Source organism: Ursus americanus, chromosome 30 (assembly GCF_024610735.1).
Source record: "Ursus americanus isolate L20-20 chromosome 30, mUrsAme1.1.p, whole genome shotgun sequence".
Classification (NCBI taxonomy): Eukaryota; Metazoa; Chordata; class Mammalia; order Carnivora; family Ursidae; genus Ursus; species Ursus americanus.
The window spans coordinates 6375520-6401368 of record NC_142156.1 but is presented as its reverse complement, the minus strand read 5'-3'; the positions used below and the strand labels follow the sequence as shown (position 1 = coordinate 6401368).

Genomic DNA, 25849 nt, shown 5'->3' with positions numbered 1-25849 from the left:
TTGATAATCTGGCCCAACCCTCCCTTAACCACTCTTGTTCCCTAATACTTCCCAGCCCCTATCCAGGGCGCTATCTGAGGTACACAGCAGTTTCAGGGTCTCAAAGTCTCATAACCAAGACTGCATGTCTATCCCTAGAAAATGCTTGCCTTGTGGGGCACATACTCTGCCTTATCTGCCATTCTTACCCCTCCACTTAGCCCAATTCACCCTTCAAGGTCCAGCTCAAAATCAAGGGAGAAGAATAAAATCTCAACATTTACCCAGATCCTCAGATCCAGGAGGGACTTCTATAATGATGGAGGCCAGAACGAAACTGACCCTGCCACTTCATTTTGACATACATAAAATATAGCAACAATTATTAGGATCATTGCTAACACATTCTATTTAGTGTGTGCTATGTGCTCTTCTAAGCTTTTTATGTATTTTGAGTCATTTGATTGCTCACAAACAACCCCGTAAAATGAAACAGACTGTGTGTAAGCACCTTGCCCAAGGTCATCCAGCAGGGAAGTGAGAGAGTCAGGATTCAGAACAAGGACGTCTGGCTCCACTGTCCTTGCTGTACAGTGTAGCACAGTATAACCACTGCACACGCTGTCTCTTCGCTCAGCACAGCAAGTGGCACACAGTAATTGCTTACTAACTGGTGAGTATTTTCACTTTAGAGGTGGGAGTACAGAGTCCAGAGTGGGGGCAGGATTTGCCCAAGGCCACTCAGCTCATCAGCAGAACTGGGATAAGAACCCAGGGCTCCTGCTTCTTGGACCTGATTGTATCAGGAGACCCAAAGTGGGTGGGAAATCTCTTGTTCCAAAGCTGCCCAGGCCACAGGCTTTCTAAACTTGGAAGTGTATCTTCTGGGAGGGGTGGCAGGGGTACTCACCAGAAGAGGTGGCCACACAGGCTGATGACGGCGTCCTTTGCTGTGTCCAGGCAGATGTTGCACTCGAAGGTGCTGTCCTGCCCTCCACTCTCACCAGCACCATTGCTGCTACCGCTGGGCCCCCCTGCACTGGAGTTCTCAGGGGATGCAGAGGCCGAGGGCCCCTTGCTCGCCATCCCTGGCTGTCAGCAAACTCTGACTGAAGATTCTCCCAAGGAAAATCCTGAAAAGAAGAGAGCCCTTGATTGCCAATTTCTGCAGCCCACTCTCCCCAGCTTCCATGGCAATACCCCCATCTTCTCTCAGCTCCAGAAGTTCAGATTATGACTGAACCCTTAGACAGACTTTTCAGGGGCTGCAGAGGATGATACTTGAGGGGCACTACTCCAGATAACAATGACTCAAAAACTTTCATGAACACAGCCTAAAAGGTACCACACAAACACACTGTATGAATACAGAACACCCTCCATCCAGATGGCTCTCTAAAGGAACTGAGACCCTTTCTCACGTCTTTACACTCTCCCAGGATAACCAATCCAGGTAATGTGCTCAATAAAACTAAATGTTCATAGGCTGTCCTCTAACTTTGGACTGCCTCTGTATTAGTGGGTGAATCTGCTTAGACCACAAGGCTTATGTCACTGCTGTACACAGAAAACCAGTTACCATAAGTGAAAGATAAATACAAACATATAATGACAGAAAAGCTATTTATCCCCATACGGAAATCATCTGGCACATTCATATAATGCTTTGGGCAAACTTGATCTGGTCCAATCTCTTCAGGAAATTGAAGCCCAAGACCTGTCCTCTAATGGACTAATGTGCAGCTGAAACCGGGACTCATGATTCCCAGTCTGAATTCAAACCACTGTATCACCACAGATCAAGCTGGCCAACAAGTGCTGGGAGAAACAGACAGTTGTTCAATATTGCCTCCAAAGAACCTGCCAGCGCTAAACAAGAAGGAGGATAAGATCAACAATACAAAGGATACCCCGAAATTCTGGGTGCAGATTAAGAATCTGTCGAGAGTTTGGTCTGGCCACTCCCCCCATCTTAGAAATTCCAAGTAGGAGATGCTGGCTGGTTATCACAGCCAGAGAACAAGCAGCTTGGATGCTGGCTTCAGCTGAGCCTCCAGCTTACTAGGTGTTCTGAGAACATCCCTCCTCCTCTGTGGGCCACAGTGTTCTCATCTATAAACTGAGGCACGGGACTACATGGTCTCCTAGTTGTCACCTTCCAGCTCTGGGACTGCTGCTCCAGGTCATCTCATCCACTCTTTCCAAAGCAGGCGGCCCTACCGTAAGTGTGGGACTCACCACTGGAGCACCAAAAGGCTGCTCTGATTCCAGGTTCCAAAGTTTGAAGATGTTAAGGACCAAAAAGCCAGTCTTCTCAGACCAAGAATCCTTCCTACACACCAGCACCTTAGAACTGTGAACTCACAAGCATCCCTCACCACCACAGCAGCTCAGTGACTTGAGCAGGGAGAGGAGACCGGCTCACTGTCACTTTTTCACTCAGTTACATCATTTTACATAATGTCCCAGAAGGGCAGCTGGCTGCTGGCAGCACAAGTGCCTCACTGGCCTCAGCTCCAAGACTTTCCTCCTGACCCAGTGCTTCTTCTTCTCCACATACAACTGTTCTCTTCTTAGGATGAAGCCTGCCTCTGAGGGCCATGTTATGGCCTTCACATGTCCTTTCAGCTCAAGTACCTGACCTGTATGAGCTTCTTTAAAATATGTTTATCTTTTAAAATTGAGAACTGTGCTGGGCACCTGGGTGGCTTAGTCAGTTAAGCGTCTGCCTTCATCACAGGTCACGAGCCCAGTGTCCTGGGATCAAGTTCTGCATCGGGGCGGGGGGGGGGGGTGTCCATGCTCAGTGGGGAGTCTGCTTCTCCCTTTACCTTTCCCCTCCTGCTCCTGATCTCTTTCTGTTTCTCAAATAAATAAAATCTTCAACATTAAGGGCAGTGTCTACAGAAGTGGAAAGACAATCATAAAGTCTGGTTCACTGATCAATCTTAATGATAGTCTCCTGATGTGATGCAATAGGAAGTACATATCACCAACAATGAAGCACTCTGAAAACATAGACTCTAATCATGTCTCCAAAATAAATTATGCACTTACAGAAAATACGGGGCATAGAAGCGTGTGTTTAACAACTCTGGGAGGCAATCAGCAAATCTAGATTGTGGGACCTTTTACAGGACAAATAATCCAAGTTCTTAAAAAATAAATAGCGTAAGTGGGACATGGAGTTCTAAATTGAGACTTGAGAAATACCAACCACTGAAAGTGTGTGGATCTCACTGGAAGCAGGTTCAAACAAACCACCGTAAAAAGACACTTGTGACATGACTGCCAAAAATTAGATTTAGCCTGGGTATTAGTTCATATTGAGGAATTACTGTCAATTTTATTGAGTATGATAATGGTATTGCATAATTTTTAAGAAATAGTCATCTGCTAGAAATACTTATTTTTTTAAAAGATTTTACTTATTTATTTGAGAGAGAGAGAGCACAAGCGAGGAGAAGAGGGAGAGGGAGAAGGAGGCTCTCTACTGAGCAGGGAGCCTGATGCAGGGCTCGATCCCAGGACCCCAGGATCATGATCTGAGCCAAAGGCAGATACTTAACCAACTGAGCCACCAGTCACCCCTAGAAATATAAACTTAAATATTTATGAAGGAATGATGCTTGGGATTTGCTTTAAAATACTCCAGGAGGAGAAGTGAAAATGGAGAGAAAAGGCTAAGAACAGAGAAGGTGATGGTTGTTGGAGCTGGATGATGAATGGGGGTTTATTCCATTAGCTTATTTTTGTGTGTGCTTGTACATTTCCATAATAAAGGGAATTTTTTAAAAAGGTTAGGTTGCAGAAGAGTTATGTGCCTGAACTTATTTGGGTAAAAACAAAATATATAAAAGAATACACATACACACACACCCAGAAAATGTCTAGAAGGCACACACTAAACTATCAACAATTATTTTGGGGATTAGGGGCTGTAGAACTTTGAATTTTATACTCTTATCCTGTTTGTTTTTTTTTAAAGATTTCATTTATTTATTTGACAAAGAGAGAGATAGCCAGCGAGAGAGGGAACACAAGCAGGGGGAGTGGGAGAGGAAGAAGCAGGCCAATGGAAGAGCCTGATGTGGGGCTCGATCCCAGAACGCCGGGACCACGCCCTGAGCCAAAGGCAGACGCCCAACACCTGCGCCACCCAGGCGCCCCTACTCTTATCCTGTTTTAATGTTTTATGACAAGCAGATATTACTTTTACAATAACATTTTTAAAAATTGCAAAATGTATGTATAATATTACATACGTTACAATAATGAAATATAAATATTAGAAAATGGGGGCGCCTGGGTGGTGCAGTCGTTAAGCGTCTGCCTTTGGCTCAGGGAATGATCCCAGCATTTTGAGATCAAGCCCCACATCAGGCTCCTCTGCTAGGAGCCTGCTTCTTCCTCTCCCACTCCCCCTGCTTGTGTTCCCTCTCTTGCTGGCTGTCTCTGTCAAATAAAATAAAATCTTAAAAAAAAAAAAAAATTAGAAAATGTCTTTTAAAATGTGGAAAAACATACCAAACTGTTAATAGTGACTATCGGTATTGGTGGGGGCTTAGAGGTAGTGACGTATTTTCTAAGTCCTCCCCATTTACAAAACTGACATTTTTACATGTATTAATTTTGAAATCAGACAAAAGAGCAATAGTACATCTAAAAAAAAAAGACTTCTGGGGCGCCTGGGTGGCTCAGTTGGTTAAGCATCTGCCTTAGGCTCAGGTCATGATCCCAGGGTCCTGGAATGAGACGGGCTCTCTGCTCAGCGGGGAGTCTGCTTCTCCCTCTCCTTCTGCCCCTCCCCCTTCTCATGCGCACACATACCTGTGTGCACACTCTTTCTCTCAAATAAAATCTTTAAAAAAATAAAAATAAAAAAGTAAAAAAAACAAAAAACTTCCCAGTGTTCCAGGTTTCCCCAATCCTGAAAAGCTCTGAGTTCAAGTCCTAACTCCACCACTCTGAGTAGATACCTTGATGGCTACAATCTTTCTTCACGTGAAAAGGGAGGGTGTCATGCCTCCTACAGGGCTGCAAAGGTAGCCCTATGAGTGACCTGGACGGTCCACTAAGGTAGGAGAAGGCCACTGCTACTGGGGAGACATACACAGACACCCCTTATCCTGGTTCATTACCCTCTCTACTCCCTGGACCCAACAAGGCTCTGCATGGCTCATACTCCTAAGGGAAAGAGGCTTAAGGGAACAGTCAGGATCAAGGCAGGTGTTAGGGTGGGAATGGTCAGGCGACAGTAACAGGACAGCTCAGTTTGTAGACAGCAGCAGGCTTGCAGCAGGTTAGACACTGGGACAAGCCTGCACATCCCAACTCCAAGCAGACCACATAACTCTCATTCTAATTCTTAGCAGACTGACCACGTGGTCCCTACTCAGGCTCTAAAGCCTCCTCCTAGCAGGCACTCAAATATTTGCTGAGTGAGTGGGTGTGGGCACATGTGACTGGTTTTGGTCAACAGGCCAGCTGCTCACAAACCTCTCTTTGCAACACATCCTGAGCCCCAGTCATGCACCTATCCCTGGAGCCTTCTCTCATCTCCTCCCTACCCTCATGTACAGGAACCTCACCACACCAAGGCAGCACGGCAGAGATGAGCAACCTTCCCTGTGGACTGTCTACTGAACACCTGCAGAACAAGAGAATGTGACCACAGCCTCCTGGGCCCAGCAGAAATGGGACAGTGGTCAGAGGACAGAGAGCCCTGGTTGGCTCAGGAAGTGGACAGAATAAAAGGAAAGCAGGCCCTGAGCATGCCTGAGCTGCCATTCTACTAAAACTTTCTCCTAGTCCTGGTAGGGACTATGAATTTCAACCTGATCACACAGCAAACTTGTTGTAGCTGGTTCTCAGCCACTGTCCCTACTCTGACAAGTCTTCACTCCTGACCTGAATCTATTTTCTGCTTTTCAAGCACATTCACATCTATTACCACTCTGATCCTCACTCCATTTTACAGATGAGGATATTAGGCCAGGGAGGTTAGAGGACCTGCCCAAGGCCAGGCCATCATACAGTGACAAATTCAGACTTTCCAACAAAACACTGGCACTCTTTTCACTCTTACATATTACCCTTTAACATGTAGCTTTACAAAATTAAATACCTGGAATTGGTTTCCCTTAAGTTTATCGTGCAATGCTGTAACTTTTGTGTTCTTTGAAGTGAGTGTGAAGCATGCATTTATGCATTCAATCAACAGATCTCTAGTACCAACTACATTTAAGGCTTGGGGCTACCAGCTGTGTGTGTGGATGGAAGTCACAAAGAGCATGGCCAAGTTGAGGCTCTGGAATCTCGAACAGGAGCCAAGGAAGACACATGGATAATTATAAGAATTCTTAACAAGGGGCTCCATCAAACTTGCCTGTTTTTCCTAAACAAGGCACCTTCCCAGAAATCTGGTTCCTAGACTCCCTCAGTGATTTAAACAGGATTTGGATCTAGACAGTGCCCAAGAATCTGTATTTTCAAATAAGTGCCCTTACCTTCCACACCAGGTGATTCTTTGATGAAGTTTTGGAAACCCAGCTCTCAAACAGGGAAGAACTCTACCAAAAGCACAAAGCAGTGTGAAACAGCACAGAGTTAGGAAGGGACAGTGACCTCAGGGCCTGTCCTTTAGAATGCACAACCCCCAGCTACAGTACACAGGGACTATGAAGAGGTCAGATAAACCTAGGGGATGGGGGACAAGTCTGCTGAGATCACAGACCAGCCAGCACCTGGTCCATCCAAGACACAGCTGACCATTAAAGAAACCAATTCATACCTAGTTTCAAAAAACATTCCTAAATTTGAGATGTCCAGGTTGGCACAAGTGGTGCTGGGACTAAAGCAGATTTGCAATACTTAATGATCCCTTAGGAAAGCAGAGCCTGGAAGGTGAAATTGAATGACCCAGCATCCTCACTACTATTACCTTCCAGAGCTGGCCTGGTCTACCTCACAGGAACTGAGCAAGGAAGAGAATAGAAAAGTTGCATATCTCTTTAGAAAATAATGGGGAACTTGACCTCATGAAGAAATCTCTTCATAGCATTCTTGTATTCAGTTCTTAGGTTCTAGAGAACTGCAGGTATTCAAAATCTGCCTTCTCTGTGCCTTTAAACTCTAAGAAATCCTGTACCAGGGTATGCAGAGGCATCTAAGAATGTTAATCCTAGGGATGGAGATTACGAATTTGGGTGATAAATGACTGGTTCGATCCCAGAGGATATCCAGCAGAGTTCTTGTTCCTGTGGGCAAATGCTTGTTCACATGGAAGCTTTCTGCCAGGAACTGTAGCTTGCCTGAGCCTGTCTGTGCTGCTCATTAGGCTGCAGCTGGACCACATGCAGGCAGAGATGAGAGCTGCATTCTGAAAATGTCTACATCACACTCACAGAAGGCTGGAGTAGGAAGAAATCTAAGTTAAGTTGATTGGAACTTGGAACACAGAAACCAGGCTCTAATATTCAGAGTCTAAATGTTGTTTAGGTGGGTCCCTAGGCCAGCTCACAGAGGTCTGGCCCTCAAATATAGGACCATGGGCATGAATGACCTTCCAAGTCCAAAAGGAGAGAGGAGGCTGAGACCGGCCTCTTTTCTTTGGGGCAGCACTGGTCCTTTTCTATGGCATCCTTTAACCTCCCTATCTGTTCAATCAACCCCTCTCTTATCTTCAAATATTTTTTTTTTTTTAAGATTTGTTTATTTATTTGAGACAGAGAGTGAGAGAAAGCACAAGCTGCAGAGAGAAGCAGAGGGAGAAGCAGGCTCCGATAGGATCCTGAGATCATGACCTGAGCCGAAGGCAGACAGAAACTTAACTGAATAAGCCACTCAGGCGCACCATCTTCAAAGATTTGTTAAAGATCTTATTTGTCAAGCATTCAGGATACAGAGATAAAGGGTTTCAGTCTACTAAAGGGGTACATAGACAAGTAAACAAGGCAGCCTAGCTCGCTGAGTGCTGATGGAAGTATGTACAGTGCACGACTGCAGGGCATGCTGGGGAGACACAGAACTTAGGACAAGTGGACAATTCACTGTACTGGGTTCAGGATGGCTGGAGACCAGGGCACATATGAGCGTGGTAAGGCAGCAAGGGCTGGGACTGAGGCAGGAAGAAAGGCCTTAGAGTCCTTGTGCCCTTCATATTTGAGTGGGGACTCTGGGATCAGCTGCTGCTACTTTTTCATCTTTTCTTCCGGTATTTTGAATTGATTTTCTTTGTTTTGGTTTAAATTTCACTGCTTTTTTTTTTTTTTTTTTTTTTAAGATTTTATTTATTTGAGAGAGAGTGAGAGAGAGCGCGCATGGGGGGGGAGAGGGTGAGGGAGAGGGAGAAGTAGACTCCCTGCTGAGCAGGCCCCGTCCCTTCAATGCTTTTCCTTAAAGCTTACCAGGTTTCATAAGAAAAGGTAAAGCAAGATTTGGATGATCACTGGCACAAGCTTTTAAGGGTCACCCAAGAGCTGCCTTTTATCATCCTTTATATCACTGTCTTAAAATATTCTTTAACTTTTTATGGACTTTTGTCCTTAAAAACTAGCATGGCAGGGGCACCTGGGTGGCTCAGTTGGTTAAGTGTTTGCCTTTGGCTCAGGTCATGATCCCAGGCCTGAGTCAGGCTCCTTGGCTCAGCAGGAAGTCTGCTTTTCCCTCTCCCTCTGCCCCTTTCCCCTGCTTATGTGTGTGTGCTCTCTCTCTCAAATAAATAAATAAAATCTTTAAGGAACAAAAACCAAAAAACAAAACTAGCAGAGCAGAGGAATTTGATGGCTTTGGGTTCCAAACCTCAGCTCTGCCACTTACTCAGTAACTTTAGACATTATTTTCTCTCTGAGCCTTTGTTTTACTCCTAGGTGTAAAAGGGGCTATTACCCTCCTCACAGGATAGTTTATAAGAATTAAAGAGATAAAACAATAAGGGACTAGCACGGTGCCAACAGAGTTAAGTGCCTGAAAAATGTTAATCTCACCTTCACTGTCAGGTCTCACAAAGTACACTGAAGGTGTACGGCTTCTTTATATTCCCCACAGAGCTATGTAAATCAGCAGTTAATCTGCTTAATGAATGAGACACAACCTCCCTTTCTGAATGACCATCATTCTCTGAAGGCATAGTAGGTGAAACATCAGAACCGTATGAGAAAATCCAGAATGGGATACACTTAGTTTGATTCAGGCAAAATCAGATTTTCACCAAAAGTTTTAAAATCAGAAGCCATTTTTAATATTTATTATCACCATGAATAATGTCAGCAAACACTTAGCACCCTCTACGTGAATTACCTCATTTAATCTTCATAACCTGCCTCTGTGGTAAACACTACTATACCATTGTTAGCATCCCCTGGAATGTTAGATTAAGGCTTAGAGTAGTTCCGTCGTTTGACCAGAGCCAGTCAGAGGCATAGCATCCCAACTCCCAGGCCAATGTGCTTAAAAGACAGCACGTCAGTGATCTGTTTGTGTGTGTTTGTCCTTGGGCCCAGCTTCCAGGTGCCTTACTCAGCACAGGGCCAGGAACCTGAAGAACACCTCATAAATGTGCGTGGGTTGATAGATCTGATAGCCAGACTTAGAACTATACAACTCGATATGACTCAATTCAGCCAAATGAAGTTGTGGAAATCAGTATCCTAAAAGAACAAAATATTCTTTAGGGATGTTTTTCAGAACTGGAAATATCACATAACTATTTTTTTTTAAGTAAGTACTGCTCAGAACTCTGAAACAAATGAAAAAGAAAATTTTTTTAAAAGATCAGGGATCTGCAACCAGAAAAAGGTTTGGGTTTTCCCAAATTGGTACCACCTCTATTAGAGATAACTACTGACACAGTGTTAATTATTCATTTATCTGTTAGACACCTCCTAGAGCCACAAGCACAGTGCCTGACACAAAGTCAATGTTTGATAAATGTATGTGAATGAACGATGGGGATCTACCAATTTCAATTCAAACCAATATAATTGCATTAAATATTGTTATTAAAGAAAACATCTTCAGATTGGACAGATCTCAGTTAAGGGCTGTGGATTTCTAGTACAATACAGTGAAGGGAAGAATCTGGAACCAGAAGACCTAGTCTGATACTCAGCTCTGCCACTCACTAAGCCAGGATCCTTACTTGCAAATGAAATAACTGTGTATGCCCTTCCTTTGTTACCAGAAAAGTTTTCAAAATGAGAGTTTTGCTTTCATTTTCATGCAGTTAGTAAATCCTTATTAATACAGAATCTATGAAATCTCATTAATTCAGATTTTACCTGAGGTTGAGCTAAAGAGCTCTAAAATATTCTGAAGGTAGAGTATAAAAAGAAAATAAATGACAAAATTTAACTAAATAAGGAGTAAACTTTCTAAGAGTTTTAGAACACTCAGCTCATACTTGACAAAACCATGATCTCATCCTTTGAATAGGAGGTCCTAAGGAGGACCATCGGGAGAACATATATAAGATAAACCAACTACGTTTTAAAATAATAAAACCAAAATGACACTATTTTGAATAATATGTAATATTGACTTTTACAAATCAGGTTTGTGTCCTGAGCCACCTGACGTTAACTGTCAGAGCAGTTTGGGAAACATTTGGAGAATGCCAAGAACTACGCTCAATGACAAAAACAAATCAGACAAACTTCTGGTTCCTGCCCTCAAGAAGTCTATGGTCTAGTCATAATTTAACTGTCATTTTTTAAAAAGAATCTCACTGAAAAATGCCTCTGCGGAGATGGTAGTGCTAAGAAAAGACAAGTAATTTTCCTAGGCTTTTGCCCAGGACCCACTCCCATATTCAGAGAGCTGTCCCTGTTTAAAAACTCCCTGCATGCCTATACCACATGGCACTTCTGAGGAGCACCTGGGAGCATGGATATCAAATAATCAGGTGCTATAGAAACTACGAGGAGAATCAACTTGGTGACTGATCCAAGAGTGGAATGGCCAGCCAGACCCTAGGTCATTTCCAGAGAAACAGTCACAGCCTGCTGCTTCTAACCTGTGTGTCCTTAGACTACCATTTAGCCGTGCTTTGCTCCCACTGCTCAATGAGATGTACCCATGACATCCCAGCTGATGTGAAGAGTAGAAAAGGAGGGGCCATGGTAGCTATGTGGCAATTCAGGCCACTTCTGAGACTCTTAAGCCAGAACCCACTTGGTAGCTTCTTCCCTACTTTAAATATTACATTTCTGGCAATGATTTCTTAGATAAAGCATCAAAGGCAAAGGCAACAAAAGAAAAAAACAAATTAGACTTCATGAAAATTTTAAAATTTTGTGCACCAAAAGACACTAAACAGAATAAAAAGGCAATTCACAGAATGGGAGAGAATATTTGCAAATCATGTATCTGAGGGGTCAATAACCAGAATATATGGAAAACTCCTAAAACTTGGGGCACCTGGGTGGCTCAGTTAAGCGTCTGCCTTCAGCTCGGGTCATGATCCCAGTATCCTGGGATCAAGCTCCAAACTGGGCTCCCTGCTCAATGGGGAGCCTGCTTGCCCCTCTCCCTCTGTCCCTCCCCCTGCTTGTGCTCTGTCTCTCTCTCAAATAAATGAATAAATCTTAAAAAAAAAAAAAACCAACCTCCTAAAACTCAACAACGATGAAACAACAATCCATTTAAAAAATGGGCAAAGGAGGGGCACCTGGGTGGCTCAGTTGGTTAAGCGTCTGCCTTGGGTCTTGAGATCGAGCCCCACACCAGGCTCCCTGCTCGAGGGATAGCTTGCTTCTCCCTCTTCCTCTGCCTGCCGCTCCCCTTGCTTACGTTCTCCTTCTGTCAAATAAATAAATAAAATCTTTTTTTTTTTTAAATGGGCAAAGGACTTGAATAAACATTTCTCCAAAGATATACAAGTGGCCAAAAACAACATGAAAAAATGCTCAACATCACTAATTACAAAAATCCCAATCCAAACTACAAAATACCACCTTATACTGATAAGGATGGCTACTATAAAAACAAAACAAACAAAAAACAGAAAATAACAAGTGTTGCTGAGGAGGTGGAGAAATTGGAACTTTTGTGCACTTTTAGTAGGAAAGTAAAATGGCACAGCTGCTGTGGAAAACACTATGGCAACTGCTCAAAAAATTAAAAACAGAATTACCATACGATCCAGCAATTCTGCTTCTGGGTATATAGCCATAAGAACTGAAAGCAGGGTCTTAAAGAAGTATCTGTACACCCATGTTAATATCTGCATTATTCACAACAGCTAAAACATGGAAGCAAGTCAAGTGTCCATTCACACATAAATGGATAAACAAAATGTGATATATGCATACCATGGAGTATTATTCAATCTTAAAAAGGAAGAAAATTCTGACACCACAACACGGATGAACCTTGAGGACATTATGCTAAGTGAAATAAACCAGTCGCAAAAAAGACAAATACTGTAGGACTCCACTCATATGAGGTACTTAGAATAATCAAAATCATGAAGACAGAAAGTAGAATTATGGTTGTCAGGGGTAGGGGAGAGGAGGGAACAGTGAGTTACTGTTTAATGGGTATAGAGCTTCAGTTTTGCAAAATGAAAAGAGTTCTGGAGATGGATGGTGGTAATGGTTGCACAACAATATGAATGTACTTTTTTTTTTTTTAAGATTTTTATTTATTTATTCGACAGAGATAGAGACAGCCAGCGAGAGAGGGAACACAAGCAGGGGGAGTGGGAGAGGAAGAAGCAGGCTCATAGCGGAGGAGCCTGACGTGGGGCTCGATCCCATAATGCCGGGATCACGCCCTGAGCCGAAGGCAGACGCTCAACCGCTGTGCCACCCAGGCGCCCCAACAATATGAATGTACTTAATACCACTGAACTATACTCTTAAAAATGGTTAAGATGATAAATTTTATGTTATGTGTATTTTACTACAATAAAAAAAACTGGAAATAAAAAACTGGATCCCTATATTTCCACAAAATGTCATTCATTATATGATTCCCTTAACAGAAAATATCTACGACAGGGCTGCCTGGCTGCCTCAGCTGGTGGAGTGTGTGACTCTTGATCTCAGGAGTCATGAGTTCAAACCCCACGATGGGTGTGGAGCCTACTTAAAAATGAATAAAAATAAAATAAAAATGGGTGAATACTGTCTTAATAAAAAAAGAAAGAAAGAAAATACCTACAATAGACAAATTCATAGAGACAGAAAGTGGATCAGAGGTTACCAGGAACTAGAATGAGGGCAGAATGAGAAGTTACTGTTTAAAGGGTATAGAGCTTCTGTTTGGGATAATGATAAAGCTTTGGAAACACAGAGTGGTGATGGTTGCAGAACACTGTGAATGTACTTAATGCCACCGAACTGTACACTTAAAAATGGTTAAAATGGTAAATTCTGTTATGTATATTACAATAAAAGTTTTTAAAAAAGAATCTGTGCTCCTTATTAGAAAGAAAACCAGATTTCCACTCACTAAGAACATGCCGAGTTAACTGTTATATATATCTATACAATACTTACTAACTTACTGAATAAGTGAATGGTTAAGTAAATGTATCAGAAGTAATGCTTACAGAAAAGGCTGGCATAAGCACGGAGACATTAACATTAAACTGCTAACAGGAGGGGCCTCTGTCTGGCTCAGTACATAGTAGAGTGAGCGACTCCTGATCTCAGGGTTGGGGGCTCAAACCCCGCACTGGGTGTAGAGATTACCTAAAAATAAAAATCTTCAAAAAAATGCTAACAGGAAAAAGTAAGCTATAAAACTGTGCAGTGAATGGTTCTAACCATTAAAAATGTACACACTGGGGGAGAAATGAGGAGGAAATAAAGCAACTTAATAAAGGCTCTCTTCAGATAACTAGAGCTAGAAACAATTTGGGTGGGAAGAGAGGGAAGCTTCTGTGAAATGCACATATATTACTTCCACAATTAAAATTACTGTTTTGTGCCCCTTACCCAAAACAGTTTCAACCTAGAACATCCTGATCGTTTCAAAAAACAAGTCCTGAAGTTATGCATCCTTTTTAAGGTACTGTGATACCAATTAATAAGGGAAATAGGGCTTATTAAAAAACAAAAACTAATTGTGGAAGATTTATTTAGGTTGAAAGAAACCTTTGTGTTTCATTTAGCCCTAATTCCTCGTTAAATAGCTCTGACTTCTTTGCAACATAGTTCCAACCCTAGGTTGATCAGTGAACAAAGAAAAATTTAATGATGGTCAGCAGACCCCCACTTACACCTGCAGAGATACCTCTCTACAACCTCCAAACACAACACTGCATAATTCAGTGTACAGAGACACAAAAAGATCACTTCAAAGAAGAAAGTATTAAATAGAACTTATTATCAATAGATTATCAGTGTAGCTGATTACCAAGTCTAATCTAATCAATGCACATACTTCCTTTGGCTAAGCTGGTCATGTCCTTTAATTTCTCTATTTTAGCATCTCCCTAACTATGCTTCTCTCCACCACATTTCCAATTATTTTTAAGAGTATGTTCAATATCTCCAGAGATAACCTGTCTGGTACCTGCTCCAGCCACTTGCTTCTTTAAGCTTTCCCCTAAGATCTTGTTTTCTACTCAACTTCACCAACCCACTTCTGTGGCCATGCTCTAAAATTTGTCATTAATGCTTACTGGTGTAAAACATGTATTTTAGTAGTCTCATCATCTGACTACCATTTCCTAAATTCTAGCAAGTTTCTTCTTAATACTACTCAGTTTGATAAGATTTCTAATAACTGGGATGGCTAGTTCACTAACTTTACTCCTTTTCTACTGCATATAAATATTCTTGAAGTCCTTACTTCCTTTTTATCTTATTTAGATCTCATGGTCCATTCTTTTATCCATATGCATACCTCCATAATTTCCTTCCCCTCCCTTAGTTTCCATAAAGGACTTACTTTAAAAAATGTAAACCAGTAAAATAATGCCTTCCTATTTATTGATCTGTAAAAGAACTGAATACGTGGGGCGCCTGGGTGGCTCAGTCGTTAAGCGTCTGCCTTCGGCTCAGGGCGTGATCCCGGTGTTCTGGGATCCAGCCCCACATTAGGCTCCTCTGCTGGGAACCTGCTTCTTCCTCTCCCACTCCCCCTGCTTGTGTTCCCTCTCTCGCTGGCTCTCTCTCTCTCTCTGTCAAATAAATAAATAAAATCTTAAAAAAAAAAAAAAAAGAACTGAATACGACTAGACAAGGAAGGAGGAGAGAAGGAGAAGGAGATTTTCTGCAAATCAATTTACCTTAAATTTATGACCTCAAAAGACCCCTTGCAATTTTCAGCAATCCTTACACCATATTTTGAGTCAATCTCATTTATCAGTCTGTGAGGGCTGTTTCTTAACTTTTTACTTTAGTTACAGACAGCCTCTACTTTCTCTTCACCTTCACTAATGACCATCCTTATTATTTCCCTGAAAAAAGTAAAAACGAGAACTGCCTTATCGTCCTACTTCCAAATAGGACAACTTGGCTCTGTCTGTAGTCTTATATTCTTTTTTCTCTCTTTATTACCATGCATAAACTATCTCTGCTCTTAACTAAGGCTAAACTTCCCACTCAAACCATGGATTACATTTCCTCTCACCTGTTCAAGGTATTTGCTCCCCAAAATATACCTTTCTCCTTGCATCTTTAAAGTTTGACACTTGGCTAAATCTTATTTCTAAATCAATAAGAAAAATCTGTGTTATCTATACAGTAAAGTCTCCCATCTTAATTTCTTCTCTTTTTTTTAAAGATTATTTATTTATTTATTTGACACAGAGAGAGAGAGAGAGAGAGAGAGCCAGCGAGAGTGGGAACACAAGCAGAGAGAGTGGAAGAGGAAGAAGCAGGCTCCCAGTGGAGCAGGAAGCCCAATGTGGGGCTTGATCCCAGGACCCTGGGATCACACCCTAAACTGAAGGCAGGCGCTTAAAGACTGAGCCACCCAGGCATCCCTCCCATCTTAATTTCTATATACTTTACCAAAATACTTGTTAAATGAGTAAATTACTCAATTAATTGTTCTTAGGAATATGCCTCTATTTGTTTCCTAATTGTGAAGATTATCATATTTCATTCCTCATCCCCCAGTCCTTCTAATCTTTGGAAAAGGAAACATATATTTTCTTTTCTCTTCTTTTCTTTTTTAAGATTTTATTTATTTGTCAGTGAGAGAAGAAAACATATTTTCTAAAGTTTCAGGCCCCTGATGCTAGAAGTGCTCTTAATATGGTATTAAGTCTGAAGTAAAAGGGAGGGGCGCCTGGGTGGCTCAGTCGTTAAGCGTCTGCCTTTGGCTCAGGTCATGATCCCAGAGTCCTGGGATCGAGCCCCGCATCAGGCTCCCTGCTCTGCTGGGAGCCTGCTTCTTCCTCTCCCACTCCCCCTGCTTGTGTTCCCTCTCTCGCTGGCTCTCTCTGTCAAATAAATAAATAAAATCTTAAAAAAAAAAATAAAAGAAGAAGTAAAAGGGAATAGTGTGCATTAGTCTTCCTGAATGATTCCTCTTAGTTGAATGTAAAGATTTTGCATTTTGGACTACATTTTTTTTTTTTATAATGGACATGAATTCTACCAACAAATAAAATGCTGGAGGACAACGCTGACAATCCTTGCTTGGCACAGTAAAGCAGAACAATAAAAATGCAAGCTGATACTATGAAAAATGATCATAATCATCAATGAGAAAATCATAACTGTCCGTGAATTTTAAAAATGTTATCACATTAAAAACACTCTTACTATTGGTACACATGTTCAGTGACATGAAAAAGTAAAATTAATACTCATTTAGTTTACCATAAAACATTAGAAGCACTGAAAATTAAGTCTTCTTTATTTGTAAAAACTTTTTAAAATTTTTTACGGTATTTTTAGAAAAGATTTGTTTATTTGTCAGAGAGAGAGAGAGAGAGTAAAGCAGTGCAAGCAGCAGGCAGAGGGAGAAGCAGGGTCCCTGCTGAGCAAGGAGCCCAATGTGGGACTCAATCCCAGAACCCTGAGATCATGACCTGACCTGAAGGCAGACGCTTAACCGACTGAGCCACCCAGGAGTTCCTGTAAAAACTTTTTTTTTAAAGAGAGGGGAGAGGGACAGCGGGAAAGGGAGAGATTCTTTTTTTTTAAATATTTATTTATTTGGGAGAGCACTAGGGAGAGCAGAGAGCACAAGAGGGGAAAGGGATGGAGAGGGGCAGAGAGAGAGGGAGAAGTAGACTTCCTGCCGAACAGAGAGCAATGTGGGGCTTGATCCCAGGACCCCGAGATCATGACCTGAGCTGAAGGTATACGCTTACCCAACTAAGCCACCCAGGCGCCCCGAGAGAGAGAGAGAATCTTAAATAGGCTCCACACCCACTGCAGAGCCCGACGCAGTGCTTGATCTCACAACCCTGAGACCATGACATGAGCCAAAATCAAGAGTTGGACACTTACCCAACTGAGCCATCCAGGCGCCCCTGTTTTATTTTTTAATTATATGTTCAAGATGGTCTGCTTATAGCCAAATGCTCTGGGGTCAAAAGAGGCATGGTGCACTGGTAGCTCTGCCACCCCAAGCAGCTGCCTCATATCACAAGTACGGAGTATTCCAAACCACCACCGACTCCTCTACTCCTTGCCTGTGACCAAATCACCACCAGAGTAGCTCTCGGATGGCAGGATATCCTAGTGGTCTTACCACATTTCCAATAATACCGTAGTACCCCTTTTATTTGACTACGGCCATCCCAGCTCTGCATGATCAGCAGTGGCTAAGGCTGAGAGAAGCTCTGAATGGTCAGCAGTTTCAAAGGGACAATTAACTCTGCACTTCAGCAAGTCCAAATCCAAGTCCATTCAGATCAGGGAGTTGCTGGGCACTGCCTCAGATTTTGCAGTGCAGCTCACTCTAAGTTACTTCAAGGGGCTTCAGGGAATCTGCAAACTCCGAATATTTACATGCAAAACTGTGCATAACAAATAATTCACTTACAAAATGGACAAAGGATCTGAATAGACATTTCTCCAAAGACACACAGATGGCCAATATGCACATGAAAAGATGTTCAAACAGCATCAGTCATTAGGGAAATGAAAATAAAAACTACAATTAGATGCCACTATGCAACACTAGGGTAGATATAATAATAACAAAAAGGGACAATAACAAGTGTTGAAGAGGATGTGGAGAAAATGGAACCCTCACATATTGCTAATGGGAATGTAAAATGGTACAGCTGCTGTGGAAAACAGTTTGGCAGCTCCTCAAAAAATTAAACATTGAGTTGCCATATGACCCAGCAATTCCACTCCTAAGGGGACACATCTAGGAGGACCGAAAATATGTTCAAACAAAAATGTGTACATGAATGTTCACAGCAGCCATTAGTCATAATAACCAAAGGGCAGAAACAATTTAAATGTCAATCGATAACTGGATAAACAAAATGTGGTATAACCACACAATGAAATATTATTCATCAACAAACATAATGAAGTACCGATATAGGCCACAACATGGATGAACCTTATGAAAACACATGCTTAATGAAAGAAGCCAGACACAAAAGGTCACATACTGTAAAAAGGGCACATACTATATGAATCCCTACTAGTGGTTGCCAGGGGATGGAAGAGGGGAGAATAAGGAATGACTGCTAACATGCACAGGTTTTCTTTTTGGGGGACATGAAAATGTTCTGGGATTAAAATAGTGGTGATGACTACACAACCTTGTGAACATACTAAAAACTACTGAATTGTACTCTTTAAAATGGTGAATTTTATGATACGTGAATACTATTTCAAAAAAAATTGACACTCTACAAAATAATCAGCCAGTCCTCTTCAAAAGTTTATAGTTGGGGCACCTGGGTGATTCAGTTGGTTAAGCCTCTGCCTTCAGCTCAGGTCATGATCCCAGGGTCCTGGGATTGATAATCCCCCCCGGCCCCCACAATGGGCTCCCTGGTCAGTGGGGAGCCTGCTTCTCCCTCTCCCTCTCTCTCTCAAATAAATAAATAACATCTTAAAAAAAGTTCACAGTCATGAAAGACAAAAAAGACTGGGAACTGTCTCAGACCACTAGAGACTCAGGAGGCTTGTTAACTAAATGCGATGTGGGAAGCTGGGTTAGATCCTGAAACAGAAAAAGGGCACTGGTAGACAAATGGCTAAATTTGAACAAAGTCTATAGATTAGTTAGTAGTACTGTATTCATGTTAAATTTCTTATTTAGATAATTTTAACGTAGTTATGTAAAATGTTAACATTATGAAAAGTTGGGTGAAAAGTATACGGGAAGTTTGTGTATTATTTTTGCAAGTCTAAAATTATTTCAAAATAAATTACACAAAAGTTAAAAAGTTAAAAATGTAAAGAAGTTAAAGAGTTAAAAAATGTACATTAAAAAAAAAGCGCACATGATGCAAGTCAGGTGCTGGTAAGTTCTTTCTGTAAAATGCCATATAGTAAATACTTTAGACTTTGTGAACCATATGGTCTTTGGGGCAACTACCTCAACTCTTCTGCCAAAAACAATATGTAAATTAATGGGTGTGGCTGTATTCCAATAAAATCTTATTTATAGTTTTAATTTTCCCATAATTTTCACATATCACAAAACATTATTCTTTTTTGGATTTATTCCCCATTTAAAAATGTAAAATCCATCCCTAGCTCACATGCCATGCAAAAAAGGGCAATAGAGACAGATTTGGCCCACATACCATAAACTGCAGACTCTCTAGATGAGAATTTGCCAATGTGAGGGGCACGAGGGTGGATAAGTCCAGAAGAGCATGCAACTCTTGATCTCAGGGTCAAGAGTTCAAGCCCCAGACTGGGTGTAGAGATTACTTAAATAAATTAAAAAAAATTTTTTTTTGTCAATGTGTGCTTCAGTTAAAAAGAAAAAGTGCTGCACGTCAATTAAGTTTGGCAACACTAGATTAAACAAGCTTAGATATGTTTATTATAGAACATCTCAGTCTATTTAATGTGGTACTATACACTGAGAAGACCCAAGAAAAGATAATGATATACAGCATTTCCAAACTTTATTTTACTGGAACACTTTTTTCAGAGGCGTCTCTTCAGAGTAGTGGCCTGAAGAACACACTTTGGAAATGCCAATTCAGGTACTTTTTTAAAAGGAAAATTTCAAGTTAAGTATTATAGACATCACCAAATTACAATCATTTTACCCAGCACCTGGATAATATCTGAATAAGCATTTCACAATGTGGTTTTTTTTTTTTTTTTAATCCTCGGAAACACAAACAAAGCAGGAAAGTAAACAGAAGCAGGAAGTCTTGGCTCAAACACAATCTATTTTTCAGGAGGGGGGTAGGATGTGAGCAGAATTGGGTCATAATATGGAATCTTTGCCCCATAGGGCAATGTAAGCATTCTTACAGATTTTGAAAAAGCGACCTGCTTTTAGGAACTTCAACGTTTGATTAGAAAACTAAAGATAGGGGCGCCTGGGTAGCGCAGTCGTTAAGCCTCTGCCTTCGGCTCAGGGCGTGATCCCCGCGTTCCGGGATCGAGTCCCACATCGGGCTCCTCCGCTGGGAGCCTGCTTCTTCCTCTCCCACTCCCCTGCTGTGTTCCCTCTCTTGCTGGCTGTCTCTCTGTCACATAAATAAATAAAATCTTTAAAAAAAAGAAAAAAAGAAAACTAAAGATAAGCTAGGGGTGCATGGGTGGCTCAGGTCATGATCTCAGGGTCCTAGGATGAGCCCTGGGGTTCTGTGCTCAGCTGGGAGTCTGCTTGTCCCTCTGCCCGTCCCCCCAACCCTGCTCCTGCTCTCCCTCTCTCAAATAAATGAATAAAATCTAAAAAAAAAAAAAGAAAAGAAAAGAAAACTAAAGATATGCCAGAAGCATTACCTGTAGATTATACGTTAGGGAGGATGATGAACTGGCAGGCAAGTCAAGTCCCTAAGAGTACTGGTTTTAAATGCTGGATGAAAAGTTAGCTGACAGACTGCAAAAATTCTCTCATTAGACACAAGAGCTATACAACACATTGCTCGAGAGAGGATTAAAGAGGGATTTATGTCCCGGGGAGGAAAGGCTGGCCTGAACAACCCTGAGGGGCCCTTCTGACCGAGGGTCCTCAATTCTGTGATCCAAAGAGTTCACTGGCTTCTCCTGATCAAACACAAAGTCTTTAGCAGCATTTCCAAGTTATTCTAAGAACATAAGCAACAAACCAATGGGGTGGGGTACCTCCTCATTCAACAAACGTTTAAGGAGCCCTTATCAGAGGAACCATTCCAAAGTCCCTGAAAAAAGAATGGTGCACAGGACAACCAGGAACAGATTACATTAATTCATACCCACTGGCCTTACTTTTAGAAAATGTAGGCCAGGGGGGATGGAGGAGTCAAGAAAAGAGGGCAGAAAAAAGAAAATCAGCACCAGAAAGACTGAAAATAGTTACTCAGAATCAGACATTTCAAGTTGGAAAGGGCTTCCATCTAATACCTATCTACCTCCTTCAACAGGGAGTTCATTACTTTTGGAGGCAATCCATTCCATCGCTGGTCACGTCTGACCAGCATTAAGTTCTTCTACTAGGTCAACAGAATCCGCCTATTGGTCCTAATTCTGCCACTTGCAACCCGAAAGATAAAAGTGAAGCACTCTTGGGGCGCCTGCGTGGCGCAGTCGTTAAGCGTCTGCCTTCAGCTTAGGGCGTGATCCCCGTGCTCTGGGATCGAGCCCCACATCAGGCTCCTCCGCTAGGAGCCTGCTTCTTCCTCTCCCACTCCCCCTGCTTGTGTTCCCTCTCTCGCTGGCTGTCTCTCTCTGTCAAATAAATAAATAAAATCTTAAAAAAAAAGAGTGAAGCACTCTTCACCATAACAATTTTCTTCCGTTTTTAAAGACAGTTTCTTCTACTGTTCTCTTTTCTGGGCTGAACATCCCAATTCTTCCAAAGATCCAGAACCGGCTCCAGCCTCAAAGCAAAGAATGGATATCTAGTACTCACAGGGGGAAAGCACTTCAAATCAGTGGGCTTCGAACGTCAATATGTACAGGACCCCCGAGGTGTACGTTCAAAACGTTCCGAGGTTCCGACCCAGATCCTAAATCACAGGTCTTATTTGAGTCTTGCACTGTAAAGCATGCATCCCGGGACATTTCAAAACAGACCAGCGTAAGAACCATTATTTTGAGGAACAGTGCCCTGTTTTACAAACGAGGAAACTGAGGCTCAACAAAGGGAATGGACGGGGCCCATAACGCACAATTGGCTCTAAGCGGCCAAGTTTCTCGGCTCTCTCACTCCCAAGCCCAACTCTGTTGACCACGTTTTCCGGTCTCGGCCTCTCCACCCGAGGCAAAATCATTTAAAACACATCCACCTGAGAGAGGCGGTCCGGGCCAGGGGCAAAAACAGAATTAGAGTGAGTCCCTGCCGGGAAAGGAGAGCTCGTGGGAGCCTTTTCCCTTCTCTCAGTTTCCCAAAACTGTAATCACAGGACGGAAGACCACAACGCCAGCCGGACCTCTCTTCTGGGGCGGAGGGTCCCGGGCAGAGCCAGGGTTGCTGTCTCTGCGCCGCTGGGCCAAGTGTCTCAGCCTGTGGGCCGGGTTAAGGCAGAAACCCTGCCCGCGTCCCTCAACCTCGACAGCCCCTAAACTACCACCCGAGCCCACCACGTACCTGCCTCTGTTCAGCTAACGCCGCTGAGGCCACCCCGGCTTATCCGTCTGTCCGGCGCCCTGCCACTCAGTTCCTTCAGGCTGTCCGGTAGGACCTGCGAGCCCTCCTACGCAGACTCCGGTCACCTGACACAAACCCTCCCCTCTCCGAGGACTTCCGGCCACAACCGGAAGAGGTTGGTCCGCTGCGCTGTTCTCCCGCCCAGGTCAGAGGCTCTAAGGTTCCGCCTGTGGGCAGGAAGCGGAGAAATAGGGGCTGTTCGGTAGCTTTTCGAAGATCCTGGGTCCGGGCAGGGAAAGTACCAGATAAGTTTGGAACATCTTGTTGCATCAGAGTGTAAGCATGTTGGGAATCCGAATGATGAGAGCATGTTAAAGGACACAGGAGCTAACTTGAAGGAGATACCACTGGCCAAATCGGGGCAATTTGAGCCTCAAAATACATAATGACAGTGACAGAATATAACTAATGGAATAAAATGGTAACCCATGCAGTCTTTGCTGATATAAATAAGGAAGTAAATAAATAGATAGGGAAACGGGAAAACCCCTCCTTTTAGTAGAATGCCAACTGACAAAACCGATGGAGTTAGAAAATCAATAATGAATAGTAAAACTAGAGGAACAGGGTAATTACACATTAAAAGTGTCTCCCATAAATTACTTATTGATTACAAAAGGAAAATGGTAATTTTACAGAGGTATAACCTCAACAAGTGAATCAAAGTGATCAAAGTTAACATTACAGATTATAGCTCAAGTAAAGATCATTTTCCTTCCAATAAGATGCACTGAAAAGGACACAACATCTCTTCTGTGATATTTCTGTCAAAAATGTATAAATCAAATCTCATGAGGAAGCATGAAATAAACCCAAGTCGAGGGCACTCTACAAAATAACTTGGTATTATGAAAGACAGAGAAAGGCTGAGGAACTATCCTGGTTAGAAGAGATTAAAGAGGCATGACAACAAAATGTGGTGTGTGATTCTAAATTGGATTCTGGAAAGGGCAGGTGGGAGGCAAAATAGGTGTAATGTACAATATTGGGACAAGTGACAAATTTGAATATGGATCGTGGACTACCTCTTAATGCCTATTGTATCAATGTTAAATTTTCTAAATTTGATCACTATATTGTGGCTATGTTAAGAGAATGTCCTTGTTCATAGGAAATATTCACTGAAGTATTTAGGGGTAAAAGGGCACAACGTCTCCACCTTAATTTTGGATCACTCCGAGAAAAATGCGTGCGCGCGCGTGTGTAAGAGGGGGCATGATTAAGGAAATGAGGCAAAATATAAATAAATAGTTAATCTAGGTAAAGGGTACATGGGAGTTCCTTATATGCTTTTTGCAACTTTTATTTAAGTTATTAAAATTTATCCCCCAAATGGAGGCAGTTCCTGGGTTTTAGCCAATTTACTTATTTATCTATCAAACATTTGTTTGTGCTAGGGACTGGTGATAAGAGACAAGGCAAGATCTTTATTTTCACACCTAGTGGGAAAAATATTGAACATGTGATCACAAAACTAACAGACTACTTATCCTGAAAATAATAATAGCTAACATTTGCTGAGCTTAACTAAGCACACTCCACACAACAGTTCATTTGACCCTCACAGCAGTCCTTTGAATGGTTTTGGTGGTTACCTCCATTTTACAAATGGGTAAAGGAAAACTTTTTAAAGTTTACACAATTTTATCATTTAGTTAAAAATTTCCAGGGACGCCTGGGCGGCTCAGTTGGTTAAGCGTCTGCCTTCGGCTTGGGTGGTGATCCCAGGGTCCTGGGATTGAGTCCCGCGTTAGGCTTCTTGCTCACTGGGGACCCTGCTTCTCCCTCTTCCTGCTGCTCCCCCTACTTGTGCTCTCTCTCCCTCTTTCTGACAAATAATAAATAAAATCTTTTTCAAAAATTTTCCAAATCGCATACTGATAGGTGGTGGAGCTGCAATATATACCCAGGCAGTTGTTCTCTGGAGTTTTTTTTTTTTTTTAAAGATTGTATTCATTTGACAGAGAGAGAGTCAGCCAGCGAGAGAGGGAACACAAGCAGGGGGAGTGGGAGAGGAAGAAGCAGGCTCATAGCAGAGGAGCCTGATGTGGGGCTCGATCCCACAACGCCAGGATCACGCCCTGAGCCGAAGGCAGACGCTTAACCTCTGTGCCACCCAGGCGCCCCTCTCTGGAGTTTTTGACATTTTCTTTATTTCATTAATTCAACAAATATTTATTAACTGTCTACAATTATCCCAGGGACTGTAGCAGAGGTTGAGTCCAAGTAGGTGGTGAAGGCGATGGATGAAATAAACTCATAGATGAAATTCCTCCTCTGCTTGTCTTCTTTTCAGGTTACTATGAACAGGGAGTAACATGGGAAATGTTTCCAGCCACACAACTCTGGATCTGGGTTCGGGCTCTGAGAAAAATAAAAGCTGTCCCTGGTATCCAGGAGCTGGCCTGGCACTCACAGTTAGGTCTTGGTGTTCTCCTGTTGAACAAAAGCCCTCCCCCAAATTATTTAACACAAGCCCAAATCCTAAATGTCCTTTCCAACCCTCTGTTACTGAGATGCCCCAACATTCCTCATGGTTTGCATTCCCCGCTTTGTGATAACAAGTAATAAAACCAACCTGTCCAAGCCCAGGTGTGTTCCTGGTGGTCTTTGACTGGAGGGCATTGAAAGTTCCCACGCTCACTAGCTGTGTGAATGTAGATGAACAGTTTCACTTATAGAAGCCTCCATTTCCTCATTTGTCTAATGGGGAAATTTATTTCTTCAGCAGATTATCGTGAGGATGTAGACAGGCTTAGCACGGAATGAGCTCTCAGTATACTTTAAAAAATTCCTGCTTCAGCTAACTCCTTTGAAAAAGTCACAGAGTACCATTTTAGTGAAACAACATGGGAGCACCAGCTTCAATTAAGATGAAGTTATCAATTTTTTCTCCTTTGCTGTTTTGTTGCGTTCATCAGGCAGACTAAAGGCAGGTCAACTCTTCCTTTGTCAGAAATGAGGTCATTCTCATGGTCTCTTCTGGAAAGCAATAACCACATTCCTGAAACTTTAACGTTAGGGAACCAGCACTGTTTCTTTCTTCGTGTTCTTGTTATTAAAGGCCTTCTCAAGAAATAACAGAATTGGAACTACCAAACTTGGAAGCACTTCTGCTTAAAAAAATATATCAAGTAATATCTTCTCTATTTTAGCACACTAAGGC

The 25849-nt window shown here is 42.3% G+C and overlaps 1 protein-coding gene across 2 annotated transcripts in view; it reads right to left on the bottom strand.

Annotated features, from left to right (window-relative positions):
• The window catches only part of RNF185 (ring finger protein 185), a 36055-nt gene extending 13286 nt beyond the window's left edge, over nucleotides 1–22769 (bottom strand). Inside the window, exons 1-2 of one of the 2 annotated variants that reach the window (XM_045791388.2) lie at nucleotides 22624–22769; nucleotides 890–1112 (exon numbers count right to left, since the gene is read on the bottom strand). In XM_045791388.2, the coding sequence (XP_045647344.1) occupies nucleotides 890–1065 (176 nt within the window). In that variant the 5' untranslated portion in view covers nucleotides 1066–1112; nucleotides 22624–22769. The remainder of the gene's footprint in view (nucleotides 1–889; nucleotides 1113–22623) is intronic. The other variant, XM_045791389.2, reaches the window with a different exon arrangement.
• Between the last annotated feature and the right edge of the window lie 3080 nt (nucleotides 22770–25849).